At 35.5% G+C, this 25,064-nt stretch overlaps 1 protein-coding gene and 1 non-coding gene across 30 annotated transcripts in view; both read right to left on the reverse strand.

Moving 5' to 3' along the window:
- The window catches only part of DLG1 (discs large MAGUK scaffold protein 1), a 275,437-nt gene that overhangs the window by 130,873 nt on the left and 119,500 nt on the right, over positions 1–25,064 (reverse strand). For 3 of the 29 annotated variants that reach the window (XM_040484912.1, XM_040484910.1, XM_040484909.1), the window contains exon 1: positions 14,229–14,606. The exons of 23 other annotated variants lie outside the window; for them this stretch is intronic. In XM_040484912.1, coding sequence (XP_040340846.1) covers positions 14,229–14,462 — 234 coding nt within the window. In that variant the 5' untranslated portion in view covers positions 14,463–14,606. Of the gene's footprint in view, positions 1–14,228; positions 14,608–25,064 lie in introns of those variants that run through there. 3 more of the 29 variants (XM_040484913.1, XM_040484911.1, XM_040484905.1) reach the window with 2 other exon arrangements.
- LOC121036607 (U6 spliceosomal RNA) lies at positions 4,659–4,761 on the reverse strand. Its single transcript, XR_005793419.1, has one exon. It is a non-coding gene; the product is annotated as a U6 spliceosomal RNA (small nuclear RNA).

Genomic DNA, 25,064 nt, shown 5'->3' on the forward strand with positions numbered 1-25,064 from the left:
AATCTGTTACTTTACACAGACAGATTACCTGATTCATGAATCTATTTCTGCTTACAAGATTCAGGATACTGAGTTAAAGTTTATCATCCTTTTATTATGAGAAAATGGCATTCTATCAGCATTCAGCTGGTCACTCTGTACTGGTAGAAGGATGAGTTAACAACCACTAAAAATTTAAAGTAAACAGAGACTTTAAAGTTGGATTTAAAGATATGATTACTTATACTTTAATACATATACTTATACTTTATACTTATACTTTAATACATAGGTATGAAACTACCAACTGCAATATACTTTTTTTTAACCCGATTTTTTATCAGAATATGGTTAGAGAAACCTGCACAACCATGGACTTTCATGATTGAAACAAAAAATGGGCTCTCAGTCCTTAATAATAATCATGCATTTACCCTATTCTATTCATTCTTCTATAAATCCCTAACGATTCCAGCCCCTGCTGCCTTTCTTCCATTCTCCTACCACTTAGTGTTTCAGCCATACTGACCTCCCTCCTGTTCCCCAAATATCCTAAACATGTTCTGGTCTCAAGACTTTCATTTACTATTCCACTGCCTACAATGCTCTTGCCCCAGATATTCACATGGCTCAATTCTATTACTTCTTTCATGACTTAATTCAAATATCAAATATATACAGCAGATACTGCTAAAAGACTTTTTGTGTGCTTGGGTAGCCACTACAATCAGAAGGTGTTCAACAAGATGTTCTATCATTGATGAACTTAGAAGTTTCAAGATATAAAAAAGTCAAAATATTGCCAATTTAATGTTGTCCTTTATCTAGCAATAGCTAATTGCCTAATAATGTCCTATTTGAAAATAAACATGTCTTGCTCAAGTACATTTGTTCAGTAGATTTGCATCTCTCTCTCTCTTTTTCTAATATTTTATTTTTAAGTAATCTCTACACCCAATGTAGGGTTGGAACTCACAACTATAACATCAAGAGTTACATGCTCTTCTGACTGAGCCAGCCAGGAGTCCTTCATCTCTTTCTTTCTTTTTAAAACTGTATTAGGAAGTATTTCTCATTGACAGCTTGCATTTAAAACCTGTGGTGCTCATCTTCCAAACTTCTAGGTTCTACTAATATCAACTTGCCCCTAGGCCCCTACCACATGTGGTAGCTGCTTCCTGTGGTTACTATCTCTGTTTTACTTTGGTGTTTTCATTTTTCCTTTTCAGTTCTCCAATTCTTTTTTAACTACCCCCCTATATTGCATTCTGTTAAAATACTTGCTATAGTTCCTGTTTTCCTGGCTGGACCCTTGTCAAGGTTACTAATACTCTGGCTAAAACATACATAATTCTTTATCACTCTATATTAGGTTGTTCTCCTATCTCTAGATTCCTTACTTAAAAAACCAGAATATTTGGTGGAACTAATGATAATGGTGGTGATAAAGATGGTAATGATGATGAGATCAGGTATTATAAGGGTTTTGCTTATACTGTCTCATTTAATTCTCACTAAATCTTGATGCAGGAAACATTTTCATCCCTATTTTCTTTTTTTTTTTTTTTTAATTTTTTTTTTTTCAACGTTTATTTATTTTTGGGACAGAGAGAGACAGAGCATGAACGGGGGGAGGGGCAGAGAGAGAGGGAGACACAGAATCAGAAACAGGCTCCAGGCTCTGAGCCATCAGCCCAGAGCCTGACGTGGGGCTCGAACCCACGGACCACGAGATCGTGACCTGGCTGAAGTCGGACGCTCAACCGACTGCGCCACCCAGGCGCCCCTTTCATCCCTATTTTCTATAGGTGGAGGAAACAGACTCTGAGAATTCAGGTGTATTTGTTCAAGGTGCCATGGGTAGTAAATGGGAGAACAGAGATTTAAAACTCAGGCTACCATCTTCTAGAGACAGTTTGCTCAACCAGTATACTACACTGTGTCTTTAAAATACTTCAGAAGGAGTTATGTTACTATCATATTTTACTGCAAAGACAATATATAATATCATAGAAAAGAAACAAAATACTTCATCAATCCTTAGCTCAAGGACTGGCAAACATTTTCTAAAAAGGGCCAGGTAATACATATTTTAGACCTTATGGACCATGCAATTTCTGTTACAACTACTCAACTGTGCTGTAGTAGCTTGAAAGTAGCCATTGGCAATACACAAATAGGCATAGCTGTGTTCCAATGAAACTTTATTTACAATAACAGGTGGCAGGCTGGATTTGTGCTGACTCCCATTTTCGTGGTTTAAAAACAGAAAAAAAGGCTGATTAGATTGATGGAAAAAAAAACAGAAAAAGACTTCAAGATATCTAGGCTAGTTTTTACTAACTACAGTTGTTTTAATTCTGCTGCAATGCTTACTCTATGATAAATAAGCAACTCCTCCCCTAAAAATATGGAAGTAGAAAATTAAAAAAAATAATACATATGGAAATTTCAAATTTCATCTATAGTTCTTTAAAATATATATTTTTAAAAGGCCTATATAACAAAGCAGTGTTCTTAGCATTGAAAGAATTATCAAAAAAAAAATCTTTACTGTATGCAGCCTTTCAGTTTAGGAAGAGTGATTAAAATGACATTTTTGGTCTGCTTCCCACTCCCACACTCGTCCAAAATCTTGCTATGGTATTTAGTACAGCTGAAGCAATTAACTCCTAAGATTGGTATGCATTTTGGATTTTTTTCCTTCTCGCTTTCCAAATACTTTCAAATGGATTTCTTATTCAAATTTATAATGCTTTGAGGCATTAGATGGTTCCACCAAGATTAGTCAGAGTTAAATAAAGAAAAACCAGGCTGGGATCTGTTTTGATCCAAATCTCAGAGAGTATCTCTTAATATTCCTTCAGGACCAATAAAAAATCTGTAAGACAACCAATTTGTCTCATTCTGTCGTTAACAATAACTGCTTCCCATTCCAGAGCTGGCTCAGTCAATAGCCACTGTTTAGATTTCACAAATACTAAAAATATTGTTCAGAAATGGGACTAAATTGGGGTTTATTGAAGGATAAAGAACTAATAGACAGGGCTCCTTTTAAGACATAAGGGGAAAAAAATCTTCTAAATACATATATCTAGAGGAAGAAGAAATTGTGTTTAGGCTTTCCTAAAATTCCACTGCTTCCAGATGTCGTTGCCAGTTGGTTTATACTTGCACAAAAAAGGTCCAGTCTTTCTTGATTGACTTGCATATGCCTGTAAAATTATTACATCAGTTGGCTTATTTAAAGTTTGTTAAATAAGGTGATAATTGTAGGCTACTGTTCCCACATGGTCTGAACAACTATTTTTACCTTTATAAAAATTCTAAATTTTGATATAAAATGGAGGACTGAAATGTTATCTAAATAATAGGGCCAGGAAGTACAAAGAATAACATGGAAAAAAATCTTTAAAGAAAATGAATCTAAGTCAAATTTTAACAGTAAGAATTTAAATTCTTCATATGTATAAGAATATATATGTCTCAAATTTTTCACAGACAGCTTTGAATTGCTTTTGAAATACGCATGATGTTTACAAAATCTTGTAGACTTTTTTAAATTAAAAAAAATTGAAAAAAATTTAAGTCATAGTTCTACATAAAAATGGCTTGAGAAATTTACAGTGGTCAAACCACATTTAGAAGGTCCAAATTTCCTTGTAGCCAGCATCAGATTAAGTGAAAATAAACAAGTATATAAAACATTTGTTTATTCATTCAACAAACATTTATCAAGTGCATTCATTGTGCTAGACTTTGGCGATACAAGAAAACATACATCTTGTATTACCAGCTCTTGTGAAGCTTCTGGTTCAGCAGCTAATATTTAATTTAATTTTATTTTTTGAGAGAGAGAGAGAGAGAGAGAGAGAGAGCGAGCGAGCACAAGGAGCGGAGGGGCAGAAGGAGAGAGAGAGAGGGAGAGAATCTTAAGCATGCTCCATGGTCATTGTGTGGGGCTCGATCTTACAACCATGAGTTCATGACCTGAGCTAAAATCAAGAGTCGGACACAACTGATCGAGCTACCCAGGCGCCCCTAGATGAGTCAGATATTTTAGGGCACAAAAATCAGATAAACACAAGATTCTACCGTACTATAAGAAAGGAAAAAGTTTACAATGTAAGGAGAGAATAATTTTAATTATGGAATCAAGAAACATTTATAGAGATGCCTTATCTTAAAAGAATAGAAAGGAGGAGAAAAGGCCTCACTGGTGAAAAGAAACAGTGTGAAGATGGCAGAAATATCTCCTAATCTAAGGCCAAAAAACAAAATAAAACATCAAATGAAGCAGCCTCTTTCTACACCCTTTAGCTTCGCATTAAAATAAATATCCCAATCCCTATATCTATTTGTACCTGCAGCCCATTAACCAATTCTTTTTCCTCTCTCTCTCCTATGATTCTATCTTTTGTTTCAAAATATTCTTTTTAAAAAAAAAATAATTTACTGTCAAATTAGCTAACGTAATGTATACAGTGTGCTCTTGGCTTCAGTAGATTCCCATGATTCATCACTTACAGACAACACCCAGTGCTCATCCCAACAAATGCCCTCTTCAATCCTCATCACCCATTTTCCCCCTCTCCCCCCCCCCCACCAAAACCTCAGTTTGTTTTCTGTATTTAAGAGTTTCTTATGGTTTGCCTTCCTCTCTATTTGAAACTATTTTTTAAAAATATGGAAGCTTCACGAACTTGCGTGTTATCCTTGTACAGGGGCCGTGGTACTCTGCATCGTTCCAATTTTAGTATGTGTGCTGCCAAAACCAAGCACTCAGCAGCTAATATTAAATGAATCATTACCCAACTGATTACTGAAATAAACAGTTGTGATAAGTTGTGATAAGAGGTATGAAGTACGAATCTCATGAAAACAAACACTGCTTGAAAATAGGGCAAAAATGTTAGAAAGGCTGACTCTCTTATCCTAAGCATGTGGGTAATTTTTTAGCACTGTTAGTAAAACATAATTTTAAAGGTTAACTTTAAAAATTGTTTGAATATATTAAAAACATGTAAGTTGCAGCTTGTGAAGTTTCTCTTTCTACCTATTTGTCTTTGACAAAAGGGCTATCTAATAATCAATCATGACACTATACAGAAGCTACAAAGATGAATGCAACACACCTATTTATAAAAAGCTTATATAAACAAATTTCATTTATTTAGTTCTTTAAGCTATAGCCAATCTAATATTCATTAAGATATTAATTTTTAATAGGCTTTATTTTTTATTAAGGTTTTTTTTAATGCTTATTTTTGAGAGAGACAAAGACAGAGTGTGAGCAGGGGAAAGGCAGAGAGAGGGTGGTAGACACAGACTCTGCAGCAGGCTCCAGGCTCAGAGTTCAGCCGGGCTTGAACAAGATCCTGACCTGAGCCGAAGTCAGACGCTTAACCAACTGAGCCACCCAGGAGCCCCAATAGGCTTTAATTTTTAAAGCAGTTTCTAGGTTCAAAGTAAAATTGAGCATAAAGTACAGAATTCCCATATAACCTATGCCCACACACATGCATAATTCCCCATTATCAACATTTTCCACCACAGTGGTACATTTGTACAAATGATGAACCTACATTGATACATCACAATTACCCTAAGTTCACAGTTCACTCTTAGTGGACACTTCTTAGTGGACATTCTTTGGGTTTTAGCAAATTCATGACATCTATCTACCAATATACAGAACAGTATCACTGTTCCAAAAATTCTCTTTGTTCTACCTTTTCATCCTTACCTCTTCCCTAACCCTAGGCAACCACCGATCTTTGTACTGTCTCCATAGTTTTGCCTTTTCCAGAATGTCAAATAGTTGAAGGACAGGGTATATAGCCTTTTCAGATTGGCTTCATTCACTTGGTAAAATGCATTTAAGGTCCCTCCATGTCTTTTAATTTCTTTTTAGTGCTAAATAAATTCCTCTATCTGGATGTACCACAGTTTATTTATCCATTCACCTACTGAAGGACATTTTGGTTGCTTCCAAATTCTAGCAATTATAAATAAAGGTGCTATAAACGTGTATGCAGGTTTTCACGTGGACATAAGTCTTCAACTCATTTAGATTAATACCAAGGAGTGCAAATGCTGGACTGTTTAGTCAAATTTGGTATCTTTTAAAGGCTTCTATAACCATTGTAAACTATTTTTTGTTTAATCTTCATCTCTATACTTTTCTCAAGTTTTCTATTGTACAAATGACTGGGTATTAAACATCACTTGAACAAATTTTTAGTGGGTACATATAGGTTCCCTGTAAGAAATTCCATAACGTTCTTCAGTTGAAAAGGGGAACAATTAACTTCTAAATCTGAGTCATGGTATCAATCTTACCATTTGGACTTAATGACCTTTTGGTTTTTTTTTTTTCCTTAATGACCTTTTGAATGGGCAATTAAACTTTGCCAAGAGGCTGCATCTCACAACCAGTATAATAGTTTTTATTCTAACCTATTAAAATTTTTTTCTTAGTGTTTATTATTTTTGAGAAAGAGAGCATGAGCGGGGGAGGAGCAGAGAGAGAGGGGGAGACACAGAATCTGAAGCAGGCTCCAGGCTCTGAGCTGTCAGCACAGAGCCTAACACGGAGCTCAGACCCATGAACTGTGAGATCATGACCTGAGCTGAAGTCCAACGCTTAACAGACTGAGCCATCCAGGTACCCCTATCCTAACCCATTCTTAACTATTCTCCTAGAAACTATCCTATCAGAGTTCGCATTTCCAAAGTATTTTAAGAGGACGGTCTACTCTCTACATGTTCTAGTTTAATATAAAGGCAGTATATTATTGAATGTAACCAAGTTTATTCCTTAGAGATGAAGAAAAATATATAAATTTGATCACCTCAAAATACAACTATCATTAGGCATGAGTCTAAATGTGTGAAACATGTATTTCGAAAGATTAGGCCAATCCAGAATGGTCCAAGGTGGAGATGTCTTGGTGTGACTATTTAAACTTGCTGCCTGGTGCGAAAAACCAGCAGATAAATGGCTATAAATGATGTACCATATGCCTCTGTTTGCCTGGTAAATCTGTTTTTATGCCTGTTGTCCCACTTTAATTATTAATAGTTCTTTCTTTCCATCAAAAGTACTCCCGTTTGATTGATGAGTTACACAGTCTTCCTAATTATAAGGAAATTGAATGGTTTCCCTCTTCTCTCCCTGCCTCACCTCCTCTTGTGTATTTCTTCCCAAACGGGTAACTAAGAAGAGAATCATCAGCTAGAGGATCAGGATAACACTAGATAAAGTGTAATATGTTTCCCAGAAGGTCTAAGGGAGAATTCAGACAAATGAAAAATTTACAGTAAAAAAGAAACAGGTAGTATTAAACGCTACAAAGAAAAAAATTTTTTAAAGGTAAGAAGAGAGAATAATGTCTGGAGTGAATGCGTACCTGCAACCTTGGATAAGAATCTTGGAAGGCCCTGTGAGAAGGCAATAGATAAGCAGATATCTGAAGGTGATGAGGGAATAAACCATGAGAATATCTAGGAAAAAGAATGTTACAGGCAGAGAGAAGAGAACATCAAGATAAAGGCTCTGAGATGGCCTCATTTGATATATTTGAGGAACAGGAACAAGGCCAGTATACCCAGTAGAATAAGTGAGGGAGCAGTATGAAGTAGGATTGGAGGTACTGTCATGGACTTTTGGTCCACGGTAAATAAGGATTTAGGCTTTTATTATAAATTGGACTGAAAGTCATGGAAGGGTTAAAAACAAGGTATTGACACTCTGAAACGAGGATGCTGGTTGACGAGTGAACAGACTGTTGCTCTTAACAGTTTATTCTCCAAAGAATGAAGATGGGGAACCAGTTAGAAGGCTACTGCTGTAGTTCAGGAAAAAAATAATTTGAATTTAGTAGTTTTAGAAATGGCAAAAAGTGGTCAGATCATAAATATAACCTGGACATAGATCCAATAGGATTTGCTGTTAGACCGAATGTGGACCAAAGGAAAAAAATAATAGAAAATGATTAGAGTTTCTGTCTCCAGCATCTCAGTGGGCGATGATGAAAGAAGATGGGGAGAACAATAAAACTAGAGATTGTTTTTGACTTGTTAGCCTTCAGAAACTTAATTCAAGTAGAGATACTGAGTAAGAAGATATACAAGTCTAATGTACAAGGATTCGCTGTGGGCTAAAACAAATACTGATGTTATTTAAAGGCACAAGACTGGATGACATCACCTGAAATGTGAATATAAAAAGAGAGAAGTTCAAGGACTGAGTCCCCAGGCACTTGGTTAGCAGTAGGAAGAGGAGGAGGATACTGCCAAAGAAAATGAGGTTGGGAGAGTATCAGAAGGGTGGTGTTCAAAAGTCAAATGAGAAAAGAATTTAAAGGAGGGAATAGTCAATTGTGTAAAAGCTGTTATGGCTTCAAGTAAAACAAAAACTGTGAACTGATCACTGGATTTGAAAACCTACTCCAAAAAAGAGTTTCTGGTTGGTTGTTTTCAAAAAAAAATTTTTTTTTAACGTTTGTTTATTTTTGAGAAACAGAGAGAGAGCTGGAGCAGGGGAGGGGCAGAGACAGAGGGAGACACAGAATCTGAAGCAAGCTCCAGGCTCCAAGCTGTCAGCACAGAGCCTGACGCGGGGCTCAAACCTACAAACCATGAGATCGTGACCTGAGCCGAAGTCAGATGCATACCCAACTGAGCCACCTGGGTGCCCTTGGTTGGTTGTTTTAATGAGAGGTATTATAAAAGGCACATATGCTGATGAGAAAATTCAGTATAGGGGGAAAGACAGATAATGTAGTGAAGAACAGAGAATTTCAGAAGTCCCTAAATAATAGTTAAAGGGACTAAGATACAGAGCAGAAGTAAAGGATGAGCTTTAAGAACACAGATAGATCATTTATTTTAACAGGCCCGGCATACAGAGTAAGATCATCAACTAAAAATGAGGGCCAGGAAATGGGTATTGGAAATTTAATGTGCAGCTTTGGAGCCAGTGTGAAGGAGGCAGAGTTGCAATTAACAAAGGTTGAATCTTATCAATGAAGTGACAGAGGGGCAAGAAAGTTGAGATAATGAAAGGCAGTATTTATAGTCATGGACCAAGGAAAATGAACAAGGCAAGGAGAGAAGTTAGAGCATGAAAGGAGTGATAGATAATAAAAAGTTGAGCTGAAGGTCTTCAGAAGATAAAAAAAGAAAATCATTGTAGTAGGGGAAGTGAGCTAAAAAGAAAGAAAGTGCTAGTCAGATAGTCTGAAATGCTTGCAACTGAGATTTTGTAAGTGCTACAGTCAATGGTACTGAGGTCCTAAATATAACTATTTAAGTGTGTCACTCAAGTGAAAGAAAAAACAAGATTTCTAGAGGTAAGGAGATCAAAGAATTGAGAAGTCAAGATTTTGGATAAATTATACAAGGATACTGAAACTCACTTAGAAAAATTACAGGATTAGTGGACAAGAAAAGACAGTAAACCAGTTGTTCAAATCATTAATGAGTGGGAGTGACTGAGAGAAATGTAGATGACTAGAAAAGGATGGGAAGCAGAAAATACTGTCTGATGGCACCTACATTTTTTTTTCAAAGAGAGAGGAGGTACAACCATCCATAAATATCAATGGAAGCACATTGGAAGCACAATGGAAGCAAGGGAGACATCAACTCCACTTGCTGGTCCCATGGTGCATGAGATGTGACAGATAAAAGCTCCACTTTTCCAGAGGACTATAGAAAAAAAAAAAAAACAACCCAGTATCCTCAGAGGAATGCCAGGCGTCAATGAGCGAAAAAAGGGTGAGATGAACCAACAGAGAAGAGCTGTAGGGTAAAGGAAATTTTGGTGATGACAAATTGGGAGTTCTAAAGGGCAGACTAAAAGGGCTTGGGAGGGTAGAGAGAAATGGGGAGTTTAAAACAGATTAGAGATACCCCTGAATCACTCAGAGATAAGAAAATGAATGAGAATGATCAGGAATATTTGTACTTTTTGTGGTGATTAAGTTCAAAAGGGATATAGGGTAGAAAATTAGTTCTGAAGGTATGCTTAGGAAAGCTTGGTAAAGGTGAATAATCAATTAAATTTAGTTGTTTATTTGTGACTGGTTTGGCAATCTGTCTAAGGGAATGTTGGGAAAGGCAAAGTAAAGGAGTTGGTGGTCTCACCCAAGAACTGAGGTGCTCTTTGGGGCCCCTTCCTTACATCCTACAGTTAAAGATGTTGAGGTCTGGGGTTCTTAAAAAAGTGCATGGCTTGTACTTACAGCTAACTTATTCCATCAACACTATTTACTGAATGAATAAAAAATGCACTACTCTAGGTGCTGTAACTCCTAATTACCTACATGTGAATTTGTCCATGGATTATCAAAGTTAAGCAATATAATAATATAATAAAATAATAGCTACTAGGCACTAAGTATGATACATATATTAAATCACTTAATAACAATTAACTTAATGAGGTTGATAATATTATCTTCATTTTTTGGACAGTATGTCCAATGCACAACTCTACAAATTAAGCCTTTTATAATCTAGAATGCATCTGCTTAGGACAAATAATACTCTTTTAATACAAATTAGCCTATATATTTTCCCACATGGGTATCTGAAAAGTGTTTTCCTGTATGTTAATGTAGGACAGGATTTTTCCTCTTAAAAAGTAGACTATTCAACTCTTATTAAAATTTTATTGTTCTTCTTCAGTTATGACAAGTCATCATGTCTGTTCCATTCACTCCCAAGAAAAGAACTGTGTTGTTTTCTGCTTCATTAGGCATGTCATTTGTCTGGGGGAGGGTGGAATCCTGTTTGATTATTTACACTGATCCATGTTAGGGATTTTCAAGTAGTCCAAAATATAGGAACAGTTGCTAAACACACATTCAAAGTGACCTACCACTTCACAGCTGTTCAAAGTTTATATAACTACTATACTCATTAATAAACACTAGTATCGCCCAATAGGCAAAACTTTTTACCTAGGAGCTAATCAAGTATAGCAAAGACTAGAAATACTGTGCTGGAGTTCTTTAAAACCCTCATAAATATATAAATTGGTCCTAGACTGGAAGTGAGCTGAGTGCACTATATAAGTCGGGGAAGGTTGGCATTAAGTGACCCTAACAGGAAGAATAGAGGGAATTCTGAGGTAAGGAAATGAGCGCTTGAAGCACTGTTTTTCTGTATTATTCAAAATTAAGAACTTACGTAGAATGAAGCACAAAATAGAAAAAACTTAAACCAGAGTAAAATAATTAGAAACTCATCTTAATTTAACATTAAAACAAAACAAAACAAATCCAATGTAAACTTCTGGGATATAATCAAATGACAAAAATGAGAAATAGTTTGTAAGCTGTGTAGTTATCATCACTGGGTAGAGATTCAAAGGGGTGAGGAAATCAGGTACATGGGGGATTTGTGTGGCTTCAAGGAAATACTAAGAATGGAAGGGAAGAAAAGGGAAGTACAGAAAGAAATAGGCTACTGTGAAGAACTAAAGGCACTTGTGAGGGAAGGAAAATAAAAATAGGTACCCAGGAGGTTTTGGATTAGGTGCTGTATTCTGGAAGGCCACAAACTAAAAAGGTTCTTGGTAACTGAAATGGAAAATAATTCCATAAACATTTATGGAGCACCAAATATATGCCATGCCCTATCCTAGAAGCTGGGGGTCTTGCCAAAGTTTATAACCACTTAGCTTCCTTATCATTTAAAAAGACATTAATGACTTCATACTAAGTTCCAGATATTACAGTAGAACCTGGCATATAATCTGAGTTATTAACGTGAGTATTTCCATCACACAAGCAATTTAAATGAATTTTTAAAGTAAATAAATTTTCTTTTTATTTATAAAGGATATTTGGGGGGATATTAAATCAGAGTAATGACTTTCAAATTAACAAAACTTCGTTTAATAGCAATTCTCCAAACTGCTAAAAGTATCATGCTGCATAGTTATAAGGAATTAGATTCAAAGTTAATCTTGCTATCAAATCTTAGAAAAAATATTTCTAACAACAGTGAAACAGGAGACCTGGTAATCAGTGCTATTATTTATCAGTTGCAGAACAAAACACTATCATGTACTATCTTCAAAGATATGTAGCATATGCTCAATATATTATGAAATTTCATTAATCTACGTTGCTTATAACAATATGTAAATCCTTCTGGTGCTACAAAATAAAACTGCAAGCCATGGGTCAGTAGATGAAACAGAAAAATGTATTCTAGCATCAACCAAGACCAAAATATGTCTAACGTTCTATCTCAGTCCTATTGTATTTTATCCAGTAAAATGAATTCCAGTGAGTTATAAGAAAAGACTTGGATACACAAAATACCTGACTCATCAGTTAGAAAAACCCATAGAATGAAAAATGATATGATGGCACGCTAGAGCAGGAGAAATAAAAGCTAAAACCTCTGACCTCATGTCTACATTTCTAGAGATGAAATACAAAGATAACGAAAAAGTAACAAAAAGAGATGTGAAAGAAATAAAAACTAAGTCATGTATCAGTATACACAAATGACCTGAAACAAATGGGAGAAAAATAAAATTTTAAATGGCTTTGTAGGATTAATTGCAAATAGTGTTTTTATTGAAAACTATTGTATTTATTTCTATTTTAGTGCAATAGCAACTTTTTCTCCAACTCCTAACTGTAATATAATTCATTGGTTTCAATAGTTTTATATGTGAACTACTTTGCTTGTCTTTTCATTTGTATGCCCCTAATAAGATGAATTATGTATCCGTGGTAGCATGTATGTGTATGTATACATATACAGTACTGTTTATTTATATAAACTACATGTAAGTTTTAAGTCTATCTTTTTTTACTGACAATGGAAAAAATATTCATTTAAGATTAATCTATAATGAATAACAACACCAAGCCTTAGTCTTTGCATCTCTTTTTGGTATGTGCAACTGTAGTAAAAATCAAGTTAGTTAAATTCTTTGGGCAGTAGTCAACCTAAGAGTTAAATCATATTGTTGCTTCTGAAGAAGTTTTGATTATAACTAATATCAGTACCTAAAAACAATTATGACTCCCTAATCCAGTAATTCCATTTCTTTCACACATGTAAGCAAAATAAGTACAATTTATCACGTAAGAAATATGACATTATTTTAAAATTAAAACTACTGAAAGACAATTCAAGTAATCAAAAGCAACAAAGAAGCTGTTGACAGTTTATATTTATTGTGCTGCTTCTAATAAAAAAAGAGATGGCTTTAAAGAAATGTATTTTTAAAAAGCACTGGGATATGTGTATGAATTTTATTATTACTGATGTCAAATGACAAAAGCATTCTCCTTATTTTTATATGACTATTTCTTATCTTTTCATTTTTACTAAAGTTGAATGAGTATCTATTAAAGTATTTTAAAATATGAATAGCTCTCAACCTCCTTTAATGCCAAATAAATATTTCATCACCTAAATTATTATTAATTTTCTATTTTCCCACTATTTTCAAAACTCATTTCCTCAAAAAGATTTGGTTTTATGTGTTTTGTTTTTTTTTTAATTTGGAAGATTTTTAGTGCTTGGTCATCTCTTTAAAAACTGTCAATTGACTATTTGAAAAAAGATTCCTACAATTGTGTAATTTCACAAGTTTAATGCTTTTAAATTAACCCTAGATAATGTATATTTATATAATGTATATTATAGAATGTATATTTATACAAATATATATTTATTTGAATAAACCATAATTTAATATAACTTTTTAAGATATAAGTATATATAGCAATAGCCAACTACTCCATTTATTCTCAAAACACTAGAAAATAAAAATATTTCAAATTATCTTCTGTTTCTGTACCATAACAATCTCCCCAGCATATCTTATGACATACAAAAGCTAAACAAACGGGTATTTTCTTTGGTTAGACATCATAGTTTACAGGATTTAAGTCTAAAAATAAGGAGACAAGCATTATTAATTTACATTTTAATTTATGTATCAATGGTTTGTATTTTTAGAGAAGTCCCTCAACAGAATCAGAGACTGTTTTGTTTGGTATTACATAAGAGCAAAAGAGAAAATATTTTTTGTTTCCTCTTTCATGCTAAAGACCTACATAGATGGACTGAAAACATACATTTCTGCGTATCCAAGGTTTCAGTGCAGAAGACTATATTTTTAATAACAAGAAATTTATACTAACACATTTGCAAAGTAAACATAAACCGAAATATACTGAAAATAATTTCAACAAGTGGTATGTTACCTGGGTGGAGCTGGTGGCTACCGAGATGCAGTCAATAAAGCTGTGTCTTCGAGTGAAAAATGCAACTATCTGCTGCCAGCGTGAAGGTTCTGGCTCTGCTTGCAGTTCATCTGATGAACCCTTTTTTGCCCAGTGTTTCTGCTTTGGGCCTACTGAGCCATGGCTAGAGCTAGTATTGCCTCCTCGACTGGCGCGAGAGTATAGAAGTGTGTTGTTCCCGAAAATGTAATTCATCTCTGCAGCCCTGCAGGTGGTTGCCAAGCAGTCTTACTTCTCTACCAGCTGCTGAGTGGTGAATGATCGGTAAAAACTGCAGCTAGAATTACAGCAGCATCACTTGGAGATCAGGGAAAATAAAAACCTTGAGAAATGATGCTCATTTTCTCTGTAATTTCTTCCCATGAAAGAGCTTGTATCTTTCCTCTGTACCTGTTAGTTGTATGATGGCTGAGTTTATATTTGCAGACAAAAAAGACGGCATAAGGTTGATGTCTTTCTCATGATTATTTTTTCACCAGCGTCTGCAGGAACCAAAAGCTGTTCTTTTGTTAGCTGATAACTAGACGGAATGAAATCCAGGAAGTGAGGTCGATTAGCAGGTAAAGAAGGATGTTATAAACACTGGACTACCAAGACCCTTCGGGGCTGCCTGATTTAATGCACAGGGTGGAGAAACCCTGGATTAGCAAGTTTCAATCTCAGTCTGTAGTAAAATCCAATGGCATCTTCACTGCTCAAATTGTAAGTATGAACTGAATTTAAAATACAAAAGGATTCTCTTGCCAACAGTTCTGATTGTTTAAATAATTTTACTAAAGGAGACTCTGTCATTCACATAAATTTCCACATCAGGAAGGAGCTCACCTTAATTAGATTCTAAGTTTTTTAAAGGTACTGTCTACATTCAACTCTAGGCATCTAATAATGATAGAGAAAACTCCATTTGTAATGTGGCATGATTATTTTATGTAATGTATTGGCTCTTAATGCTTTGATAATTGAGTCTGGAGATAGAAACAAATTAATTAGCAAAATAAATATGTGGCTTCTGGAATTTTTGTGGTAAAAAATAAACTGTTAAATGATTAGCCTAACCTCGCTTATATATCATAAACACTGATTAAAAAGTTATGAATTTTTAAAAATGCAAAAAAACTAAAAGTAAATTTTTTGTTTTATAACCAGTGAAGCATGTTTTATCCAACACTACATAAATAATACTCTGGTTCACTAAATAACATTGTCTGATTCCTAAGTAGTCATTTTCCTTTTTTCTAAAAAATTTTTAGGGTGGAATGGGGGGGGGGGGGCCCCACCGCCCCCCCCGGGGAGGGAGGGAGGGAGGAAGGGAGAATATCTTAAGCAGGCTCCATGCTAAGCATGGAGACTAACACTAAGGTTAGATCCCACGAGCCTGGGATCACAGCCTGAACTGAAAATCAAGAGTGGCTTAACTGACTGAGCTACCCAGGTGCCCCTAAATAGTCATTTTCTAACATCTAATACTAGGTCTCTTTCTTTCCTTTTTTAATTTTTTTTAATGTTTATTTATCTTTGACAGAGAGACAGACAGAGCATGAGCAGGGGAGGGGCAGAGAGAGAGGGAGACACAGAATCTGAAGCAGGCTCTGAGCTGTCAGCATGGAGCCCGACGCGGGGCTTGAACTCACGCACAGTGAGATCATGACCTGAGCCAAAGTCGACACTCAACAGACTGAGCCACCCAGGCGCCCCACCAGGTCTCTTTCTCAACAGAGTAGTCCACCTCAGAATCACCTAGGATGCTGGTTAAAAATGCCGACTGGTATCCCCTCCCCACCAGAATTTTTTGGGGTAAGAGGGATCTGGAAATTTTCATTTTAAAAAAGCCCCCTAAGTGACTTTTTTTTTTTTTTAAATCAATCCTGTGTCTTTATTAATGGGAGTTAGAAAGAGACTATACTCGGCAACCAAGGGGTGAGGTAATGGGCAGAAATGTGGGGTGGGTTCAGGCTCTGGAGATTCAAGGGCAAAGTGATGGTCTAGGAGGGGACAAGGAGACCAACCAGTTCTTGGCAGCAGCTGAAGAGATACCCAAGGGTGAGCTTTCGGGCACTGGGGCAATCAGCTGGTTCTGCAGGGGGTGCAGGGTAAATTGGCATGGCCTGGAATTTCCCTGAGGCCACCCTGCCTGGTCTACCTAGATCATCCACTGGTCCTGATCCTGTTCATTGCCTTCTATTCCACCTCACTGACCTCTCCATCATCAGGTGACTCATTGTAGCTATTCATCTCATCCATGTCCTGCATGTCCTCATCAACCTCTGAGTCCTCTTCACTACCCTCCTCATCTTCATCCTCCTCTTCCTCGTCGTCATAGTGCTCTGAGGCCGGCTTGCTGATAGGTACCAGATTGTCTTTCTCTGCAATGCTCTGGAGCCAGGCCTGATGCTGTTGTTCTTGCTGCTGCAGCTCTGTCTCCTCCACGCAGGGTCAATCCAGATTAAACCACAGTGTCTCAGTCACACAGAGGAAGAGTGAGGGAGTGAGGGAAACAAGGTGGATATGGCTCCTAGACTGAGGTAAAGGGCCAGGTGAATCCAGCTTTCAGATGTATTTGGTTTTAGTTATTCGGTTAGTTTGATTAGGTGATGGGATGGAGTAGAAGGTAGCAGGGAAATAGCTCTTCCTTGTGGGAATCAGACAGACCTGGGTTTGAATCCTGGCTCCACCACTTACTAGCTGTTTGACCTCGGCCAAGTCACTTAACCTCTCTGAGCCTCAGTTTCCTCATGTCTAGTTCTACTTTTGCCCTAATTCATTTGACCAATCATGGGCCAGCCGCTGTACTTCTGTGAACCTCAGCTTCCCGGCCTGTGTCACTGACACAACATCCATTCTTACAACCAGTAAATATGAGGCAAGAGACTGAGGCTCCAAAAGCCCCCTAAGTGACTTTTAAGCAACCTGAAGTTTGAGAACCACAGGCTCCTAAGTCTGTCCTTCTAACACTGCTATATTAGTATGTAATATGTGGTCATTTAAAAACAATATATGAATAAAAGTACTGCTTGATAATATACTAATGATAGAGTAATTTACTTTTTAGGTTGCTATAAACTCATCACAAGTCCTAACCTCAGCCATACACTTTTTCAGATGTGGACTGACAAAATCTTGCTTACTGTGTGCTTACCAGCACCAACTAAATGCAGCCTAATGGAAAGTAGTATTGGCAAACTATAACCTCCAGATCCATTGCAAACCCTAATTCAGCAAGCAAAGATACTGATACTCTACAATTCCATCTCCAAAAATACAGATACATGTCCAATAAGGGTTGAGAGTCATGTGGGACTTTTGAGACTTAAGATGCTTTGTGATAGAGATTATAGCACAAAGTTTGGTCTTCTTCCCAAGGACTCTGCAGATAGTAGCTGGCAATTTTGTGGCCCTAGACAGAATGGTTCTAACCATTTGGGGGTAGGGGAAGAGAGGAAAACACTAAGAGTAAACAGAGAACTAAGTGTAGGAAAAAAGTAAAACTTCCTTAAGAAAAAAACCAGAAAAATAACAAAAAAATAGTAGTAATATTGACCAGGTACTTAATTAACAACTAGTTAGTATGATTTCAACGAATGCTCCAGTAATTGGTTTGGCCCTAAATTATGTGCCATGATGATCCAGGTCTGATAAAAACCTGAGATGGGGAGGGAAGCACTAGAATTGATGTAGATTCTGTTATTCTGGATTGGCATGGATAAGGATTTTTTTTTAAGTTTATTTATTTATTTTGAGAGAGAGAGAAAACATGTGCACTCACGCAAGAACACAGGAGAGGTAGAAAGAGGTAAGAGAGGGAGGGAGAGAGAGAGAGAGAGAGAGAGAGAGAGAGAGAGAGAGAGAGAGAGAATCCTAAGCAGGCTCTGCACTGTCAGCACAAAGCCCGATGAGTGGCTTGAACTCATGAAACATGAAATCATGACCTGAGGCGAAATCAAGAGTTGGACGCTTAACTGACTGAGCCACCCAGGCACCGCTGGATAGGATTTTGTACACAAATGCTTAATGCAAATTTCCTACTTACAGTGCAATTATAATACAGACAATGAACAGTAAGCCATTTGTGTACATAGAATTCCTATCCTAGGGAGCCAAACAGCTCAAAAATAATCTAAAGCTGATAGGTCACGCATTCCATCTCATATATCCTCTAAGTACTGGGAAAAGTACTTTTCAATGCATGGATTTTCAAATCCATTGATATTAACAAAGCAACTATGAGATTTGGAAGGGCTTCTTTATGAAACTGACCTGTTATCTAAGCTACAAAAATCTAGGATCATCTCATCCATTGCCCAGTAGTCAATACTGCATACAAAACCTATGTGTACCTAAATCACAACTGATTTCATAGGATTTGACTGGGAGATCAAAGGTGACCAATTCCTCACTGATTTCTGCTTTAGAATAGCCCTACTCATATAGCAGAGTTGAAAATAAACTCTATTCCATTAAAACAAAATTTAAGCAATCATTAGGGAACCTGGAAAGTCTATTTAAAATAATGAATTAAAAAAATACACAATGTCAAAATCACTGAATAACTATTAACATTTAAATATGATTTTAACATTCTTTTTTCTGTACAGTTTACTTTTAGTCAAAAAATGATGATAATATTAACTATAATAGAACTCTAAACAATAAAGCTTAAGTAAACTGAATATATCCACTTAGCGGATTATTACATAACCTAAAATACGATTTTGAAAAACTTATGACTGTGAGAAATTTATTTCATGACATGAAATGAAAGTAAGGACCATTCAGAAATATATACAGAATAAGTAGGCCCTCAATTTGCTCACCATTCCAAGTTCAAAAAATAAACTCACAAGTCTTCAGGTATAGTAACAAAGGCAAGGATTAAATAATCTCAGTAAAAAATGTAAGAGGTTGAGAGGAAAAACAATATTAAAACTCTAAAATACTAAATAAATAAATAAATAAATAAATTACTAAGTAACTGCAAAGCTAATATACTGTAAATGCAACATAATAGGTATTTTCCTTACACTTTTATCTTTATGATCTGGCCTATTAAATTTCAAAATGTACAACTGTACTAAGAGAAGACTTTAAATAATTTTTTAAACAAAACAAAAAACACACAGTTCACCTACTTCTCCCATTTCCCTGTGTCTTATAGCCACCAATCTTTTGTCCATATTATAACAGAGATCACTGGTATTTGTCTTTCTCTGACTTATTAGCATAGTGCCCTCAAAGTCAAACCATGTTGTCACAAAAGGCAAAATTTCATTCTCTTTGACCACATGTACAATGTTTTCTTCAACCATTCTTCCACTGATGGATACTTAGGTTGTTTCCATATCTTGGCTACCATAAATAATGCTGCAATGAACATGGGGGTGCATGTATCTTTTTGAATTAGTGTTTTCATTTTCTTCAAATAAATACACAGAAGCAGATCTGCTGAATCATATGGTAGTTTTATTTTTAATTTTCTGACGAACTTCCATACTATTTTCTATAATGGTTTCACCAATTTGCATTCCCACCAACAGTACATGAGGGTTTCTTGCCAACACTTATTATTTCTTGTCCTTTTGTTAACAGTCATTCTAAAAGGTGTGAGGTAATATCTCACTGTGGTTTTGACTTGCATTTCCCTGATGATTAATGATGTTGTGTATCTATGTTTTCATGTACCTGTTGGCTATCTGAGGTCTTCTTTGGAAAAAATGAATATTCAGATCTTCTGGCATTTTTTTAATCAGATTTTTTTTTTTTTTTTTTTTTGCTATTGAGTTGTAGGAGTTCCTTATGTATTTTGGATATGGCTCCTTATTCATTAATTATCCATGATTTGCCATTATTTTCTCCCATTCAGTAGTATGCCTTTTCATCTTGGTGGCATGGCTTCCTTTGCTGAGCAGAAAGCTTTTTAGCTTGATGTAATCCCATTTAGTTTATTTTTGCTTTGTTTCTTTTGCTTATGGTGTCATTTTCAAAAAATCATCACTGAGACCTATGTCAAGGAGATTACTGACTATGTTTTCTTCTAGGACAAGCCTAAGCTGAGAAGACTGATGACACAGATGGGTTATTTGCTTAGAAAAACTCTGATCATATACCAATACCTTCTGTCTGAGCACCATCTTGTGGTCAAACTGTATGCAAACCATAAGCTTACCTTAATACATCAGGGCCATCCAAAAAAGAGAAGATAAAATTCAACAACATTTTAATATATTCCAGAGATGTGAAAACAAAACTCATTTCAAAAGGTATGCATAATATACTCAAAATGGGAAAGATTCTATTCCTGTACTAGTTTAATAGGCATATATTTGCTTATGACTATCTTTTCTGTTACCCTCACTTCTCACATTTGAAAAACTACCAACTACTGCTAGTGATTTCATTTGATACTGTTCTCAGTACTACTGGATGAAATGTATCCAGGCTAGGAGATATACTTATTTAAAATAATTACCTGTTAACACACTGTTCTATCTTCAATTTCAAGTCCTGCTTAACTATGTTTACTTTTGCACATATTGATTTGAACATAAGTTTCCTGGTCATTGACAACAAAGCCAAATATAATTCCCTCAATGATCAATGCAACATCCCATACCAAGCTGCCTCCATGTACCTACTGCCCTCCTTGTCACTTCATCCTGACTTAAATATCTTTTGAAACAGGCTGGACTTTTATTTATTCAATTTACTGTTTACCATTTTTCCTAATTCTCAGCTCATTTTCTGTTTTAGGAATCTTGACACTGTTCTTATTATAATATACTATTATATTTATAACTGTTTAAAATGTAAGCTTTTTAAAAAGATTCTTATACACCACAAAAATTTATCCACTATGTCTTTTTCTTCCATTTTCACCATTATACTGACAATTTCTTCCTTCATACTGCCCAGGACTGGCAAGAAAGTTTCCCTTTCAGAGTCTTAAATCATAATCACCTTCAGGTTAAATAAGGCCTGAATAAAGTAACTTTCAATCACTATCTTATTTCATTCATTATTTCAGTAATACGAATCAGCACCAGCACTGCAAGAACCTAATAGATTATTTCATAGCACATTTTATGGTAGCAAACCCCTCATAAGGCCACTCATCAGCTCAGGATTGAGGCCCTTCACACCTTACACTCATTTCCGAATAAGTTCCCTAAGCTACAGTATCATGAACCTTCCTGTATTTTTACCCTGATTATCACCCTGCTACTATACTTATTTTCCCCAGTAACTGCCTTCTCCTCTGAAGTGGCATCTTGTGCACACCCTTCAACACTTTATCCAAAAGTCAATTTTCTTTTTTCAGACACCTCCAAAAATTTAGTTTTTCTCTTTATTTTCTCATGTTATATATTGTTATATCTCTCTATAAAAAATACTAATCACTGAAATCTAACAGTTACTAGCATAGATGTTTAATAAATGCTAAACGTGTATTATTTAATAATCAAAACTAATATTCTAGCAGGTGATATTTTTCCAAAATCATATAATCAACTTTATTTAAAAGTTTTCAAAAATTTACACAATGTCAATGAGAAAGTTCACTTCTGCTAGATCCTCTACTAGCTATAGGTGCACTCAATCTTATATTTAGTTTAGCAATGCCCAGGGTCAACTGTGAGGGCTTTCCACGTATTCTTTAATGTTCATCAGTTTGTTTATATTTAACTTTTAAAAAGGGGGTGGGACGCTCACTGCCCATGCCTCTATCAGAATCTGCATATATACAGAAGTAACTACCAAAACACCTACCAAGACTGAGGAGTTGAGTGTGTGCAAACTGGCTTTGCATAGTTTATAACAATCAGAATGACCAGATATTCAAAATATCAGAAACAAAGAATTACACCTACCTGGGAGAATTTTTTGACTAAAGTAATAGGTTATATTAATTCAGACAACAGAAACTACGCACAGACTGACAAGAACAGCATATAAAGCAGGACACAGTGCTTCCAATTCAAGTGTTCTAAAGTTATGTTATTCAGAATGAGGATAGAAGAGATTTCTTGACTTGAGATTTTTGTAAGTTAAAAATGTGTATTAAAATTTCTAGGATAACCATTAAAGGAAGAGAAACAAATGGAAATTGGACATGAGAAAATATAACCTAATGTAAGATATGAAAGGAACAAATGCCTCCTATTGAGATAGAGAAGCTGAAGGAACTACATTTTAGAAAGGTTCCATTTCTGCTGTTTTTCTACTGGAGCCCCCATTTACTCGTGTTCGATATTTTGCACCTGAGTAAAAACCAGAGACACTAAGTTCCCACTCCAAGGAGGAAACAAGAAAGTTCACCATTCTCTGGGTTTTGTCCTAGGCCTCCCAAACACCTGATAACACCTAAGAAGAGTCAGATCCCAAACATGTTCCAGGATGTTAGCTTTTAAAGCCTTGGCTGACACTAGCTAGCATCAATACCCTCTACCTTTGATGATTTATAAAACAACACCTATTACTCACCTGACATTTGCCTCTGATTAGACCCTCTGCTGGATTCCTGAAGGAACACATATCCTGGACCCCTTTACAATATAAACCCCAGGCCCCAAGGAACAAAGACACTCATTCTCCTTTCCTTTCGGAGTCTCACAGACATTCCATCTACTATTCTTTACCTGTCACTTATGCTACTCAGTAAACTCTGCTTTCACTTTCTCCAGCTCCTGTTTGATTTTTATTATTTTTTTTGTTTGTTTGTTTGATTTTTATCCTGCACAAAGCCAAGTACCCTTTTGGCTGGTCCTGCAGGAACCCCCTTCTGGATTTTTGGACCACCCTGACTGTATCAGTATGTTTAAAAATTAAGCAACAGGGGCGCCTAGGTGGCGCAGTCGGTTAAGCGTCCGACTTCAGCCAGGTCACGATCTCGCAGTCCGTGAGTTCGAGCCCCACGTCAGGCTCTGGGCTGATGGCTCAGAGCCTGGAGCCTGTTTCTGATTCTGTGTCTCCCTCTCTCTCTGCCCCTCCCCCGTTCATACTCTGTCTCTCTCTGTCCCAAAAATAAATAAACATTGAAAAAAAAAAAAGTAAAAATTAAGCAACATACCTCTAAATAATTCATGGGGCAAAAACAAGTAAGTAAGTAAATAAATAAATAAATAAATAAATAAAGGAAATGTTAGAATAAAAAAAAATTACATGTTAAAACTTGTGGGATACAGCGAAAGTGATATTTAAAGGAAAATTTACAAACTCAAATACTGATACTATTAACAATAAGCAACCAACTTAAGAAACTAGGGAGAAAAAAATAAACCCAAAGAAAGCAGAAGAGAAAAAAATAATCATGGTAAGAGGAGAAAGGGGAAAAGGTAAAAGGAGAATTGTCTCTGTCACTAATAGCCAATTGATTTTTTCTTCTTTGTATCTCTCATTTAGTCTCCCAAGGGAAGATCAGACTGCTCCTTACCAAACAAAATCTGTAATTTATATGCAGGCTATCCACACATTTATATTTATAGATGTACATGAACGTGTGTATTATGTAGGTATATGTGTGTGTGAAAACAAGGAGGGTGGGGATAGCAGCACATGGGGGAAGAATACAAGATTTAAAAAGATTTTAATGTTTATTTTATTTTTAAGAGGTGGGGGAGGGGCAGAGAGAGAGAAGGAGACACAGAATCTGAAGCAGCTCTCAGCACAGGAGCCCAATGTGGGGCTAGAATGCACAAACTGTGAGACCATGACCTGAGCTGAAGTCAGAGGCTTAACCAATGAGCCACCCAGGTGCCCCAAGAACACAAATATGCTATAGACAAAAAAAAAACCTCACAGGATATTAATAATATTTTGAAATAAATATGAAATGGATAAATTCCTAGAAAAAAAATAACCTAGCAAAACTATCAATAGAAAATCTAAATGATACTACAACGATTAAAATTTTTAACCAGTAATACAAAATCATCCCTCAAAGAAAATTATAAAACAGAAGATTTTTACTAGGAAAAAAATTATCCTTATTCACAATACATAAAATCAACAAATGATTAGTAGCCAGAATATATAAAGAACTTATACAAATCAGTAAAAAGGACAACCCAAGACCATATAAATAAGCAAAAATCTTGAGAGTTTATGTATCACAGAAGAGAAAACCTAAATGACCGATATTTTCAACCTTATTATCAAACAGGGAAATGAACATTAAAGTCACAATGAGATACTATTCCAAGCCCAAAATATGGCAAAAATAATAACACCACGCACTGATGAGAATATGGATCATTTAAAACTCAAATATTGCTGCTGAAAAGGTAAAGTATACAACCACTTGGAAAATAATCTGGTGTTACCCACGAAGATATTTATACATAACCTATGTTTTTTATAGCATGTTAATAAAAGAAAACTCTAGAGCAGTAAAAATAATCTTAGGAATATAATATTGAGCAAAAGAAGTCAAGTTGAGATTATATACAGTATACGCTACTTATATAAAATTTAAGATTGGCAAAATAAACAATATATTGATTAGAAATCTAAATATGTGGTAGAGCTCTATAAGAAACCAGGATTGTGGTTATTTCTGAGGGGAGTTAATGCCAGTGTTAATGCTCTTTGTCTATAAGTACTAACATTTAAAACAAATTTTTAAAATATTCCAATGTGTAATATTTGAAACAGAAGTTATTTCCTTTGTGGGAATTTTTAGGCTTAGAATCACTGAATAAATTCTTTTAATAAAATGTATCTTTAAAAGTGTTTTTAGAATGCTAATAAATACTGTAAAATTCTTATAACTAAGAAACCAGAAATAAGAGGTAAAAATTCTACATA

The sequence above is a fragment of the Herpailurus yagouaroundi genome, unplaced genomic scaffold, assembly GCF_014898765.1.
Source record: "Herpailurus yagouaroundi ecotype Mexico unplaced genomic scaffold, PumYag 162, whole genome shotgun sequence".
NCBI classification, from domain to species: domain Eukaryota; kingdom Metazoa; phylum Chordata; class Mammalia; order Carnivora; family Felidae; genus Herpailurus; species Herpailurus yagouaroundi.